General features: G+C 40.9%; 1 protein-coding gene across 1 annotated transcript; it reads right to left on the bottom strand.

Annotated features, from left to right (window-relative positions):
- Positions 1-5355: 5355 nt before the first annotated feature.
- LOC107226403 (probable salivary secreted peptide) lies at positions 5356-5754 on the bottom strand. Its single transcript, XM_015667207.2, has one exon. It carries the CDS (start codon positions 5752-5754, stop codon positions 5356-5358), a length of 399 nt encoding a protein of 132 aa, XP_015522693.2.
- Between the last annotated feature and the right edge of the window lie 10710 nt (positions 5755-16464).

Genomic DNA, 16464 nt, shown 5'->3' with positions numbered 1-16464 from the left:
CAAAATCCAATATACGTTATCATTTACTTTGAGGTGTTTTCTTGTAACTATCGCAACAAGTCGATGCCGAGGCTTCGTTCAACCCAACAAAATGTGGTGAACCAAACGAACAGATTAAATGTTGCAATATAGCCAGAAAACGTAGTAAATATCGATAACTACAATCACACTAAATAGTCAATAAATTGTAACATTCTTCGAACCTTTACCACAGAGACACCCATTTTACTAGAATTGTTTCAAATCTTTCGCTTTCCAAAAGAGCTTCGGCCACCCGAAAGCTTCGGTTGTTCCGTTTGTTGCTGGGCTTTGTTCATGCTGCCGGCTGGGCAAGACGACGTCCGTGGATTGGAGGACCAGACATGACCACAACGGACATTCTGATGCGTGTGTCAGGCTTGTCAGGCTTGACGCTCCGCTGTTGCGTCGACGAAGAACGGAGTGACGGAATATCCAGCGTACGTACGGCAAACGAGGGATCCTGGAACAGACAAATATTTGAATACCAAATTCTTTCGTTATTGTGTTGACCCTTGCTCGACGTCTGGCTATATACTGTATCATTCCCTTCGGTATACCAAGTCGTATCACGCTTTAGTGCGGAAAACATTGTTGTTGCATGGAAAATGTACGAGTTAAATTCTTCCCTTGTTCAGATTCTTGTGCTTAAATTAACACAGTTTAACAGAAATTTACTTATTTCATCACTCAAAGTGTCGACAGATTTTGGGAGACAATAAAATAATTCGTTCGAATGTAAATTTTTCAAAGATGAGCTCACGCCACTTCAAATTTAGAGAGAAAAATTCTTGTCGTTGGGATCGGGTGATTCACGTTTTTGAAAAAAGATCAACAGTTTTACCTCGAACAAATAAACAGGGGAATATGATGTGCGTTGAGTTGAATTTTTTTTTTTTTTAACAACGAAACTTGTCTGCTGATTAGACCGCCGTTCGTTGCCATATGAATTGTGAAAAAAATATGAAGGGTCGGTGAGAATTACGGATATTCAAGTCGCCGTTGTTGTGTCGTGATGAGGTAATTTCCATGAAAATGCAATCACGTAATGACCGTGTATTTATATGGATACCCGGGAGTAGATGCACATATAATGGATTGAAAATGGAAAATAATATATCGAGATTAAATATATTTCATCCGGTATTTATGTCGTCGATATATTCACGCTAGAAGCCATTGTGTCCAGCAGGCTCTGCGTTACCCGAACTACACAAAAGCAATTTTATGCGAACCATGACATAAATCTGCCAGATAGATGTGCGGATATATGTAGATAATGTGCCCACTTTAATACTTTTAATGTGTCGCTCATGCGAAAATATTCGCGTAGCTTGGTATAAAAAAAATGAAAATTCAAATACATGTTCGTTTCTGTCGTTTAGGAAAGCTTGTTCGAAAATCAATATCTTCATTTCGCACACCAACGAAGTACCATGGTTTTGTTACATCATTATCAAATCTGCGAAAATGCTCACTTGATTTGAATGTGAAACCGTGTGAATTTCAAATTTTTTTACCCAGCTATTGCTGCGACAATCTCGAAAATTTACCGGGACGACAGACCGAGAGACCAACATTTTTCTAAGAACCTGTTTTTCGAACACTACTTTCCTTGTATCAACATCGGTGAAGAAAAGTAAAAATGTTCAATCGAATTTGTGTAAAACATTCTTATGCAAAGACAATGATTTTTAAGCACTTTGAAGTGATTTGAAAATGAAGTAGAAGCGATGTATCGACCTCGAAGCTTTTGTTCATAATTCCAGTATCTTATATTTTCGAATTATCAAAGTGATCTTCGTAGCTGAATAATACAAGAAGTGGATTATAATTAATGTACGACTGGATTTCTTGTAAACCAATCTCTTTTAGTTTCGGTAGGTTATGGCTTGCATGTCAATTCCAAGAATTTCCGTATCACGTGCAGCTCATGATATGCGATTTATTATTTCGCTTGGGGGCGTAAGTTTTTACATATTTCATCTGCTGATTTAACAACAATTCTACTACGCGTTTTTCTTGCTCATGCTGTTCCTCTCCAAGGCATGCTGCTTTCATCACTTTACTCAGAGTCTGTTCCGGGGCTATTGAATTATTCAAATTTGTTTCTACGTTCCGTGAGTTCTTCCCTCCGTTTCACACATGCACGCGTTTATTCCGTTAGGGATTTTAAATTTCTATTGCGGTTCTACCCGTTCGAATTGAATAAAGCTTAAGGGTAAGTAACGCGGCTCTTTATACCTTTCCGCCTGAGGCCATCTTAATCCCTTTTATCTCTAACGGCTTCGAGGATTTCGAATCTTCGCTCAGAGTTCCGCTATTTCAACATATCTTCGATCTTCCTTCGATATTCGTGCAATGCTTTCGATCATTAAACTATGATTTTCACTGTCTGAAATTTTATTCGAAAAATGAAAACCAAAGACAATCTTATACTTTCACAAACAGCTTGAATATAACAGCACGCAGAGAAATACTTGTTCTTTCGAGATAAGGACCCGATACAATCCAAACGTGCGGTAAGCCGGTTTGCAAGTTGAGCAGAAAGGCTTTTACTACATCATGAATTTTGCATTAAAACAATTCTTCCCCCTCCACTCCTCACGCCTATCTTGACCTCCACCTTTCCGAGTCAATCGGATCAACAGTGAAATTTTAATATGTTTATAATCGTTACGTGAACTCGGAGTACACAGTTGAACATCGTCTCTAATTGTACGGGTGAAATTGGCCTTCTTTATCGTCGAGTCGTGTGTAAGTCTCGTCGAGAGATTCACCCACCAGACGACGTTTGTGCTTTCATTCAATTTCTCGAACTCCTACACTTCATTCCTTCCGCACTCTTTCAGCCCGGCTCAATTGTTTGTCTCCCTGCCCGCACTGAGCGGATTTCGTACAAAGCGGGCAAAGCAAGAGAGGTAGAAAGGGAGTGAGGATAAAAAGGGTGAAACAAAACCGGGGCAAGCTTTCTTATTAGATAACGAATTTTTCTTCCTTTGACTCTCGGTATCCTTTGATTCCAGCATTTATTTTTACCGCTCCCTTTCACGTCACGCGAGGCTGCTGCCATCGTGCTTTCCGCTTCCGTTTCGCTTTCTCCTTACCTCGCATCCCCTCGCGAAATCCCGCAACGTTTTTGTCTCCGCCACTCTGCAGGATTTTTTCGCAAGTCCCTACAGTCCGCCGGCCAATCACCGTTGCTATACACCTCGACACCGTGCCAATTCACAAAGAACTTCCTCCTCGGATCCTTCGCATTAATCAAACGCATACCAGCGACCCGGACATCCTTGAGTATACGCTCGAACACTCGCCCTTTTACACCCACGGGTCATTTGACACACGTGAAACCATCGGGATGAACGTTTCCAATAAAGAAACGATAATTGATAGTCACTCCTGTAATCGCACAAATCAATTCGTCGGCAAAAAATTCGCTCAACTCCCGACGGCGTACGCTCGCTTTCGATCTATCCCTCGTTTCAATTACAGGAGAAGAAAATCTTGCCTTATCTGCAAAGTAAGGCTTCGACAAGTTTTCCGAGTCTTACGAATCAGTTCGTGATTTCGAAACGACAATGTCCTTATTAATTTCATCGCGATTCCAATCGTTATAGTAATTCTTTCAATACGGTCTGATTTGTTCGAGTTAACAGAGCCGACGGTTGAATAATGGCGAGAATCCGGAATAATTTGTCTGACCTGGATTCGGAAGGAAAGGGCGGATTGTGAAATCCCATATGGGACGTGAATACGATCTTCCGTACATACGGTCGGTCCCTTCGGGTCAAGTTTTTACGAGCTCGCCAAGCCGGAGAAATCTGATTGCTCGGTGTTATGTATTTCGAGAGCCAACGCTCGAAATCATCCCCATTACAGCTCAGTGACTATTTCCTGTATTTCATCGTCTTACCGATATACCTTAGATATATGTATACCGTACGGCTTCACCGTCCTTCGAGTCCTTTTACTCGATCGCAACCTGCGGCCGAATGGCAGTCGATATAACAGCGAAGAGCGCTTGTATCCTCAGAAGCAATCAAAATTATCACCTAGTCTTTTCTCCGGAACATGCGATGGGCGTTTACTTGTCGACAGGGACATTCAAACGGATTAATATTATGGATCATTGGTACGAACACAGAGAGAAAAAAAATTCAGGTATCGAGTGACAAATAATTGTTCAAAATTTACTTCATGATCGCAGAACAAACGTGGAATTAAAATGAAGATAAAATTACGACGATGAAATCTTACACTTTATACCTTTTGATGTAATTCTTTTTTTAATCCCTTCAAAGTTGTCGGCGATTGTTGTAGTAAAATCTTGAAGTCGTATAACGCTTCATTCAAATGGGATATCGAGAGGTCGATCCAGCCATCTCTCGAAAATATGTTTCTATCAGCGTAAATCCAGAGAAGATCGATACTTCCATCGCGCAAACACGTCGCAGAGGATGAATATAAAGACAAAATTCGCAACCTGTGCTCAAGGAGGAAATAAACCGTCACATTTGACATTTTTTCTTTTCAGGCTGTTGCAAAAAAAAAGTGGATATTTAAGCTTTTTCGCTTGATGAAAGTTTCTCTCTTTTTCGACTTTGGATAAAAATTTTCTTCTGGAAAATTTCACAATCATTTGAATTGGTTGTTACAGTAGTTGCCTAAATATAAGAAAAATGTTGTTGGAAAATGGAGGAATAAATTTTGATCTTGGATTTGAGAAAAAAAAAGGCAATAAATAATTAAATGAATGGTTGCAGCCGATTAAAGTGCATACAGAGAAAAGACAGATAATTTTGCGAAATTTTCCGAACATTGACTTTCTGAATATTCACATTGAAAGGCAGTGTTGTTTAAGCCAAATAGATATTTTTTTGCAAATAACGAAACAAATATTTTGTTTCACGAACTAAATTTCACTTGATCTCGCGAAATTTTTGGTTCTTTCAAAAATACCTGTACCGTATAGTTGATCCCGCCAAATTATTAGTCGCCTCAAGAGAAAAGAAATAACATTTCGTTGAACAAACAATTGTCTTTTGCTCGATATAGAAAAAGAGAACAAGGACTATCGGTTTCAAAGCTTTCTAAAAGACAGTATGAATATTTAATTTTGCGTAGCAATTGTGCAGCAGGACAGGCTTGCTATTACAAATGAACAAATAACCTCAATTACCGCAAGAATAAATATCGGAAGTTGACCAACTAAGGAAGAAATTTGTTGAAATCACTCTCAGCAAGGATTTATTTGGAAAGTTTAACATGCGTGATATAAATTACATCTCAGCTGAAGAGTCGGTATTAAATTACGTTTATAGCTTAAAATACTCATTAGTATCGGACGTATGCGTTCAATGTAAAATTGATAGGCTGACCAGTTTTACTGTTAAACAATAGCGTGGTATTTCTCTGCCCTGGACCACCGCTAACCAGACTTGGATAAGCTCCCAGTGTCTTGTTCACCGCATTGTCAATCGCTTCCAGATAAGTCAGGTTGAAGTACGTTGTCATTGTCCAGGTTTCGTTGACCACGCGGAAGGGAACAGCAGACTTGAAGATGTTCACGGTCTTGTGAAGCCAATCGTCCTTGGTCCTGTTTCCAATGTACAAATTGTTCCCAACGTACGTAACATTCGCAGTACCGCGTTGCTCAAATGCTCTCGGTATCACGTTGCCGGCTACAGCCACGGCCGTGACGAAGGCAACCAAAATCGAACACCTTTTAAACATTTTTTAAACGCCAGTTGATGATTTAGCACTGTTTTTTACAATTACTCTGATGTCGGTGAGCTGCGATTTATTTATGAAACTCAACTGCGTTGCATCGGTTTTTTTATACCATTGAACATCTTATCAGTGCGCAGATTATCTCGTGATTCGGTGTCGAGTATCTCACGTACCGTCGAATCATACTCCGCGATAGTGATCGAGTTATTCACAACTTTCCGGAATGTTATCAGCTGGGTTTTTCTACAAACGGTGTCAATAGCGATAATACCATTTCGGCAAGGACGATTGAAAATCGGCTCGACATATTTACAAAAATTACCAAATTCGTGACTCATAGTTATTTCCAACAACGTATCATTCACAGCTATGGCTATGGTTTCTAACCATCGGGTTCTTGAGTAATATCTGTTGTTTATCTATTAATAACTGAATCCTAAAATCATCCGAGCTAATTTGTTGATTTCAAGAAGTTGACGCGCCTTTTCACGTATAGACGCTTTGTTCGTTCGAGAAGGAAGAAGTCAGTAGATTTGAAAAATCATTCAGGTATACAACATCTACCTATCTGACGTAAGATGCCGTGATAACAACCCATCTTAGCCAAAAAGCTCATCGCTTTTTGCGTAAGACGCGATCGTACAGTGCTAGTTTGGTTGAATATATAATTATTCATAAATCAGTCGTGAGGTTCGTCTTTCCTTGTCTGCACCAACTGTTGGTGTTGGATTCATAGTTCCAATTGAATAGCTCTACGATCGCCCGTAACGCTTTCACAATATTTAGATGCCAAGATTTGGGAAGAAAAATCATCAAAAATTCCCAAAATTTGTATTCGATGCCAACAGATTGTATTTCAAATCCCGCTATTGTATCTTCATAATCGACGGAGTTAGCAATTGCAGTTTCCAAACCGAAAGTGGAATCGGGTGAAAAAGCTTGTTTGGACATCATCGTGCTATAAACATTTCACCCAGGGCAAAAATTTCATGAGAATCTATTTGGTAATTTGACGGTAACCTTCTTTATAAGAGGTCAGAGGTCACATCGATCCCCTCTCGAAAATGCTCTAAAACGACTTTTCAGGTGTCAAAACGCGCTCTCTATACGGTTTGAGAATATTTCCTCGATCCAACGGTTCTTGCGACGCCGAATGTACAAGGCGGTCCATTTTTTAACGATCGTACCTCAAAAACGCTCTCCGATTCGGCTTCGCCTTGCCGATCAGGCCGCGCGGCGAGCATCCAGTTGTCATCCATCATCGAGCTCAACGATACGTATTTGCGGAACGATTGAGGAAGTGTCTGCCGGTCCAGGGACGGAACACAACGCGCCTTTGCCGTTAAACGTAGAATTGTTAACGGCAGACGGCAAACACCGGTGAACAGTGAACACACAAACGGAATCACGAGGATGAGGATAGAGTTGGACGTTCCTGTGTGGGCATAGTAATTGCAGCATTATCTTCAAATGCATTGTACGCCGCACCCAGCTCGATCTGGTTTGGCTAATGGCTCGTCTATGCCGCCCTTCTATCGCCGGTTCGAGTTTAAATAGGCCTCCGAAACCCGAGCTCGGGTTGGATTAGATCCTGTTACGTCATGTGCAACTAGCTTTACCAGCAGCCAGAGCTCGTATATGCATGATCTACCAACGTTGCCCTCCGAAACTGCCAACCCAATTCAAACTCTTCGTTGTTCGCCAACTGTCCACGTACATCGTGGCGTCAATATAACTGTGTTTTTACGGATGTATTCGATGGACTGTCTGAAAAAATGAAAGAACCTTTGAAAAATCTCCTCTCATGATATTCACTCCATCACGATAGTGAACTATATGAATGCAATGTGATACCAAAAAGGGTGATTCTATCTAATAACAGCATTCGATATGACTAAACTCCTGTGATTTTCATGCGATTCTTAGATTTTTAGACTCGTTTAGACAGAACATTTTTTGCGATTGCCGAAAGTACCGATGGAAAGTCTTCTTTTAAATACTTCTTAGAGACAAATTTCATTCTTTGTTAGTACCCACCCCAAGTAAAATAGAGATTCAATGTACACCTGACAGTATACAGATTACGTGTCGTGCTTTTCACTTTTTTTTCATAACCAAGTATTTTTCGAAATAATTGAGTTGTGGTATTGCTTTTGCCCGTTACCCTGGATAAAATAAAAACTGGGACCACGTACATGATGTATGAAAAAAAAAGATTCGAAGGGCAAGATTAATTACCCGTTACGTTTCACTGCGGAAATTCACCGTTTTTAATGCTAGGAGAGTTGCTGAAAATTGAAGAGAAAATAATATCTCTGGAGTGCGAGCGGGCTGAAAACCGAAGTGCCCGTTATTTCGGTTCTCATTTTACGGGAATTAAGGGAGACGGCATATCCTTGTCTCCCGCCTTCGGGAATCCCTTTTCCTCCTCTGACCTGCTGGTGGTGGAAATATATCAACGAGAGTTAACACGCGTTTTATCTCGTTGTTGCGTTCGTGCAGAGGTTGACATTTTCTGGCCCTGTCACAAAGACGACTAGCCTCGCTGCGGATGACGGGCGAGGGAAATGCGGCCTGCGGTCTAACCGCGTCGGAACGGCCGCGGCCTGCGGACAAAACGGGAAGACATTTCATAAGCCAGCCGCGCCGCCTCGCGGAGGAAACAATTACGTGACGTGGTGTAATTGGAATAAATTTCACCTCCCTGTTAATCGCCGGCTATTTATTCACGGTACTGAAGCCTTTCTTGTCTGTGTACCCGCAATGGCTACCATGCCCGTAATCGTCCGTTGAGGGCTCGCGAAATTCGCTCATCACCTTATAAACTCCGGCAGTAGGTACGAGCGAGGCGGAAAATCGGTACGAGAAGAATTTCCCTTCACTGTACAACGCTTGTAGTTGTACATGTAGTTATATTCGTACATATAGGAGCAATTTTCTCGCGTTCAACTATATTGGCACACGTGTAAAAGAATTACTGAAAAAGAGAAGAAAGGAGAAAAAAGAAACGAGAGAAATGGGACAGACAACCGAATTATTGGGCCACGGTCACGTGAAAATATTCAAATTTATTCACCGAGCCACTCGTAGCGTCACACTTTTATAAAATATTACACACGGTATATTATAACCAACGCGAAAGATATATACGTCGGCTGAATCGAATTTCGAATGAATTTATAATTTTACACATACACGTTTGAGTTTTTAATACACGGGCAACTATAATGAAGACATATTTTTCCGGTATAAACGCGTTTATTCAGATTAATCTGTGGAGAATATAACGAAAAAGAGTGTGAATTACTTGTAAACGATTCTTAAGAATACAATTGCGATGTTTCCACGTCAAATGAAGAAAGTGGTTTGAGGATTCCGACACCTCTTTCATGCCTCTAAAAGATTAGTCTATTGTGCAAGGAATCGAACAATTACGATCATTTATCTCCATTAAAAGTCTACACAAATCCCTGTTGTCGATATCGTTATACTTGTGTTAAAATCTGCAACGTAAATAATTGAGCAATTATCACGGGTTCTAATCGAATGACAAAGAAAGGCAAAAATGACGTGATGTAGTGAAACCAGTAAGCCGTGAACATTATATTTCACATTAGTGTTTTTATGGCCTCATTGTTATGAAATATCCGAAATGAAATTAAAAAAATTGTGTTACATATAAAATGCACAAATAAATGAGTAAATAAAAAATCAACCTTTGAAGGGAACCAAAATATATGAAGTGTGCTTTTCGGGGATGAGAAAGTCAGGTCGTAATAATCGCAATAATCGATAGAAAAAAAAGTGACGCGACTGTTCGGAGCGTTTTAACAGGTGCCAGGGCAATTAACCACGTTATGGTTACGACATGGCCATTGAGTGTGGCCAGAATCGTGGGTTTGTAGCTCTACGTTATGGCCTCGACGTATTTCACTATATGCAGCGTTCAACCCTCCGTGTCTGTCCGACCTGAATCCCAGCGCAAACGCTATTCCTGTGCATCGAGGATAATAATTTACATCAAACTACATACGAACGTCGTAAACGTCAAAATGGAATGAAAATTTGATGTCCTTGTTGTTCTTTGTTTGTTGTTTGTCTTGTTTTTTTTTTTTCTTCAACTGCACAGAATTATCATGGTGCTCCATATATTCTCATGCATATTTATGCCAACGATACCATGCGTTACACGTGTCGTAATGTGAGTTGATTTTCTTTCTTTCTTTCTTGATACATTTTGCAGCGTTTTACAAGACTTGAACACAAAAGTATTAGAAAACTTTGCCACTGATAATTTTTTTTTTTTTTTTATTCGTGAGCAAAATTATTCTAAACGGTAAGAGAAACTGAATTCGTAAGAATAAAGTATAAAGTTTTCATGTTCGTACGAAAATTCACGCGCAGGTTTCTTTGAAATATGTACATTGTATTGCAATGATTTAAAATATTCTCTTATACATATGATTTATCAGTATTAAAAATGTTTTTGTTTCAGACAAATTTTATGATCAGTTCGTATTCGAATGAATTATTTATCTGCGTGTGCGTCTACAAATGTTTTCGCACTGTTGACGACACTTTGGCGTAGGCAAGAAGTTTTTCTGAAAGAAAATGAGCAGGAATAAATAGCATCAGAATCAAAATTCTTTCCAGGATTCTCACATGTAGAATAATCTGTAGAACAACATTTCAGTTTTACTGACATTAAGTCAAAGATCTAGCCTGTAACTTTAATCGAATTCATATGATTCGACCGAGTCGATCGGGCCATTTAAAAAATTCCTGCCCCGTAGCCTCGAGAGTGTGAAAATTTGATCGACACGCCATTGCAAAATAATCGTGGATTTTTTTCCTCCAACGAAGAAAGTTAACACAAATTTTCTAGTTCCTCGTCGGAATTTTTTTCCGCTCTTCTGAGGCAAAATGGGGGTCACGGTTACTTTGTGCGCCGTAGGTTGCACCCGTGTTTTCACACCTTGAATGAAAACACGTTAAATCGCATTTCCGGAACAACGGAAAGATTAAAATTGCTTGGGGAATGTATATTAACAGTCGGTGGAGGCGAGATTGCGTCGTCTCCGTAATAACGTGTTTGAAATGTACACGAATGTCAGCGGAGGATGAACTTTTATGATTATTCATGCGGTGGTAATTTCACCGTATCTTGCGTGGGCGGCGGATATGAGTTTTCCCCGACGATGTGGGAGGCGAGAGAATTTCGGCTAAAAACCCCCTGCGATAAAACTGGGCCATTTATTCGATCGCGGGTCATACCTGCAGCCACGATACTCGCGAGCTTTGAACTTTTCAATATACCGTTCGAAATTAATCGTTCGATGAAACACTCGGATCGGTTTCTTGGTTATCTCGGAGCGTATTTCAACCGCGAATACACCCGACGTGGAATTCAATCAAGTGAATCGATTAAACAAACTCGAACAAACGTTACCCTGCCTCTATCTCCTGCCTTTCAACCCCCCCGCGAGGGCTTTTTTTAAAAAATATATTGCTTTCGAGGGAAACCCTTTGGGTGTCGTTCCCGATTCCGGTGGAAATCGATCGCTCCGTTTCCCGGCTAAAAGGAGTTTCGTCGATTCTCATTCGGCGGCAGGTGTCGCGACTTTCCATGCGCCTATATCCAATTTAATTGTAAATTAAGAAGCATATTTTATAAGAAATTTTACACGGAACTCGTCGCTCTCGAGATAATCGAAGTCCCGTTTATACCCCCGAGAAAACCGGCCTCCTTTCTTGGCGTTAAACATTTTCTCGTCACGGTAATTCGACCTTCGCTCCCTTCGTTTTCACGCGATTTTCGTTCTCTTTTCCTTTTTTCTCTTTATCCAGAACGAACGGCAAATCAAATTTGGCTACACGACGCCTCTATAAATGGACAAAACACACGGACTCCGGAATGCTGAAACTGTACCTACGGACGTCGATTCGCTGCCAGAAGCGGATCTTTCGCTTCATTATTTACTCTTCGTTATTCGTTAGTTTCCTTCTGCTCAGGGCTGTTTCAACCCGGATCCCGATCCCTCGGATGGAATTTCATTTGCCGGATAGAAACGGGACCGGGTCCGACTTATATCGTTGCTGCAGGTATTTGGGGGGATCGATCCCGCAGAATATCACCCTGGACTTTTTCAGGGTGGCGGACAACGGCTTTCCGAACGACACACATCCGAATTGCATCAATTCGCTCCGATATCAGTGCGCGGAGAAAATATCCCGCTTCCTCGAAGCGATAAATTCACTTGTCGCAACCTCTTAGCGACTCAAAGGTCCGCCTTGAGAACATTCCGGAATCCATTCGAGATAAATTTCCCTCGCTGCGCGCCTCGGCGTTCCGGTACCGGTATTTTCGTTCCGCAGCATCGTGAACGAGGCGAAACGGTGCACCAGGTATCCCGGGGGATTCGATGACTCTGTCAAGCCGGTCCCGAGACGCAGCCACTCGATATATCGGCGTGCATTTCTGCACGTCAGGATCGGGTTCGAACATTTATCCGATGACAGGTTCCGGGTTTTGTTCGAGAGAGTGGGAGTGCAGGATTCCTTCGCACGACTCGGTCTCTCAGGACTAAATATTTCCGAAATAACTGAAACCGACGAACGTTTTCAGAGTGACATGCGGAGGCTCGACGTGCGTCGGGAAAAACTCCTCACGAGGTATTACGAAAAGCTGAGCAGACAAGAAACCCCCGGTACCGCTAAGAAGGCAGGGAATGTGAAACGTGCTACGGAACCACAAGATATTTGAAAATCCTGTTTCGTGGTATTCGATGGAGACGGGAAATTGGTTTCTTGCCGACTCTCGACCATTAATCTTCAAAATCAACGTGATCTTGCTAATTTTTCGGTTCTTTCTTATTTTTCTTTTACTGCAATTATTAGAAAGTCACAAAAATCTCGGACTACTTGTGTAAAAAAAAAAAAAAAAAAAAAAAACGACACTGCCCAAATCGAATATTCAAAGCGAGGAGAAATTTTGTTAATTAGATTAATCAAGGTACGTTGAATAAATTAATTTCCTATTCTGAATATCTGAAAAGTGGGCCGTCAATCGATCAGAATTTCATTTAATCCACGGAATACGAATCAACGAAACAAGTCTGGCGAAGGTTTGGGCTCTGGAAAAGAAGAGTTCGTTACTATTCAATTGTTCAATTAATAAAATCTCAGGACGAATTTTTGATAATTCACGCCCACCTCACATCCTGACGCTGTGTCTCCGTCAAGACGTATGATTGTAGCATTGATCCAGTCTGACCATATCCTGAGGCATACCACTGACAAGTAAGTCGTTCGCCGCGTATATGGCAGAGACCGTTGCAGTTACGGTCACAATGGCAGTAATGATAAAGCAAAACTTACGTCGTAAATTTTTCGGAAGATCTTTTGACGGGCTATGTATTCGGCAAATATGAGTAACCCAATGTCTGAATGTAAAATAGCAGTAAACGATAAAGAATTTTTCTGAACTTCCCTGATAATCTAGGTATATAATTTGTCAAACATTTTTGCAACGATTTTTCTACGTTATTCAGTACTGGTATATTATTTTAACCAGATATTGTTGCAAAATATTGCGTCATTTTAATTGTATAGATGGGTTTTTTTGTCTATTACTTACAAAGTTTAATTAATTTCGAGAGTGGTCTTATCCGCGGTAAGTTTGTTGGAAATCAGGTAGAATATTTATCAAAGTTTACGCTCAGGAGTCCGAAAAATGTTTCTTATTTAATTATGCCAGTAAGAATTCGTATTGAAAATCTCTAACTCAAGATTATTGTTCTAAATGGTTTTTTGATTTGGTACCAAAATATTCAGTTCATAACAGATATAATGATAAAAGAAGTTGTAGTTTAGAAAAAAAATTTCACCTCATACAATTTTTCAAACTCATTGTCAGATCTGAATATTCTTCCCCATGATCACACAGATTTTTACAACAATCGCTCGTTTTAAATTCATGCAAGCGGTAAAATATTTCACGAAAATTCAAACTAAGCCTGGAACCCTCTTCTAACACTAGACGAAAGTCACGAGAATTCATCCTCGTCATTACTTTCTTGATAGAGATCAAGGTGAAAGTGCATAGAAAATCGCATGATCTTCTAAAAAATTAATACAAAATTTCGATAAAATATCACATAGAATATTACATGATTCGCAATTTTAATGATCGAGGTACTTATCGGTGAAGTACAAAACGTGGGTTGTAAAAAGATTAGCAAAAAGAATGAAAAAAAGATCGGTCCAGCTTTGACAAAGGGTTTTGAAAAAATTTCACAATTCCGTAATAAAACGCGGAGAAAAATAACAAATTTTTAAATTTAAAATTGTGCTTCAGGAATGTTGAAAAAAAGTTACACAAAAACTAAACGGCCGAAATCTGAATCTTCCTCTTGATCTCAGCAACTCTTGCGATTACTTCCGTGAATACTTTTCGGTGATTCCTTCCCGGCGTTTCCCACGTGACGTAATATTGAGTTTCACGACAGGGTGTACGTGTAATAAAATCCAGGGAACGATCCCGCCTGTCGAATAAAACGAATAAATGAGCACTGTATCGAGGAATAAAATCCGTTGAGTGACGGTCGCAGATGCGGTGATCCATGCCACTGCTGGTCTCTGGGGCTGGGCCGCAGAGTCGACTGATATGCCGACGAGAGACTTGAACGTGACGAAACTGAGAACGAGCAGACTTAGTGGACACATTCAGTAAACGTCAGTCGCGACGCGATGATTCCAGCCATGGCAACAATGACCCGAGGAATCTAAACCCTCATTCTCTACACCACTGCTACGCCAAACGGAGCGCATTATGTGTTCTCAAAGGAATCCTAAGGTCATGTAGTATTGCTACCTTTACCGACGGAGAAAGCTCACCCTTCTTTTTTTTATATTGAATAAACAAACGAAGAGATGAGGTTCAAATTTTTACGGTGCGGTGCTCCTTTTTTAATGGAATTCAGAAAAGTTACTCATGTCGCAAAAATTGTTTAAGAATGTGGGGTTTTTTGACATCTTTTACTTGTTCCAATATTTCGTGGATAAGGGTTAGTTTGCTCGATCGCTAGGAGTAGGAATACCACATGATCTCAAGCCATTGCTCGTGATCCGGAATTTTTATCACTATCAATGTCGTTGTGCAGTGTCGTTAGCACATTTCCACCAATTCTTTGAAGCAATCTAAGACTTCATAGAATTTCCCACGCCGTTGGACCGAGTTCTCAAAATTAGGTCTCGGAGATAATTCGGATCTCACTACAGTGTCTTTTGGCGAAATTGGCACCATCGGACTGATGTTCAGGAAATCAAAGTTCCTAGACTCTTGGAAAAATGTAGTGTGGACTTTTGTAGACTGTGACAATAATTACAGTCTCGATCTTACACTAACTGACGTTGAATTTCCAAATTGACTACACAAATTGTTCAGCTACAATATTTCACATTCGCAAATTTTTGTTGATTTTAAAATCACCTCTTCGTGGCAAATTTCGTATGCTTCGAGCTTTCGAACGATTCTGATCAATTGCATATGAAAATTGTTCGCAGAACAGTAAGTAAGCATTAATTTTAGGAAATTAGAAAATTATATTTGTATAATCGGCCTGACGAGTTTCGACACGACTATGAATCTGAATTTTGAGCATTAATAACCTTTCCCATGCCTCGTAGTTGTTCTTGTTGTTGTTCACCGACTTTGGCTACGGGTCAGTAAAGCTTTCGTCCGGTCGACCCAGACCCTGACACGTACTACCAGGTCGTAAGAAGCGAACGTGGGAACACTTGCAACGAGTGACGTGACGGGCAGTCGCAGTGATAATAATGGTAACGACGGCTGAGGGAATGCCTACCCAACTTCGACCATCCGTCAGCTGTACAGGTCCGAACAAGTCGTGGAAAAGGCACAAAGAAGAGAGCGATTTTTGCGAGGGTAAATGAAAGCGAAATGGCAGCTTGCGGTGAAATTGTCGAACGATCATGGAGTGGGGATGATGGGAAGGCGGAGATCATCTCTCAAAATCAGGCCACTCCCTTTTCCTGTGCTAATTTCGAGGGACGATGAGACGCGGATCAATCCTCGGAAGCAATGTCCGACTTTTGACCGCGCGGTTGATACTCGCGGTCAAATTGCCGTTTAATCAAGCTCGCCCGCAGCTTGCATCCCGGGACTTGAGACCGGAATGTCGGTGCTTCTGTTTTTGGCACCGGAATGAGCCACAGACTTCGAGGAGAGAGTCGAACGCCGACCTTTGATCCTCCTCGCGTTTTGACTCGGTGTACATTGAGCGGATTCCAGAGCTTGCGGCTGCAGTCATCTGTCGACAAAGTGGGGTAGCGATATCATATTTGCAGGAATTTCGATTTTCCAGAGAGTGAACACGCCGCGCGGCCAACTGAGAATATAAGGCGATGATATCCCAGATTTCTAGATCCCAGGAAACCGACTGTTACGCGACTCGGAGATTCGAGCTTGCGGGTATATCTTCGCAGTTTTTATCACTCGCGGTGCTCTCTAGACGCGGTTTCGCAAAAACTCGGTTCACCGAGACGAATATTGTAGACTACGCCGGATCCTCAAACTGCAAAGTTATCCTGCACTTTTTCCATTTTAAATTACACAAATAACAATATCGATCAAAAAAAGTTCTCATCGCGGAGACCTGATCGACCTTCTGGCCAACTGCTTATAAATGTCGA

Source organism: Neodiprion lecontei, chromosome 1 (assembly GCF_021901455.1).
Source record: "Neodiprion lecontei isolate iyNeoLeco1 chromosome 1, iyNeoLeco1.1, whole genome shotgun sequence".
In the NCBI taxonomy this organism is placed as follows: Eukaryota; Metazoa; Arthropoda; class Insecta; order Hymenoptera; family Diprionidae; genus Neodiprion; species Neodiprion lecontei.
This window is presented reverse-complemented; position numbering and strand designations above follow the sequence as displayed.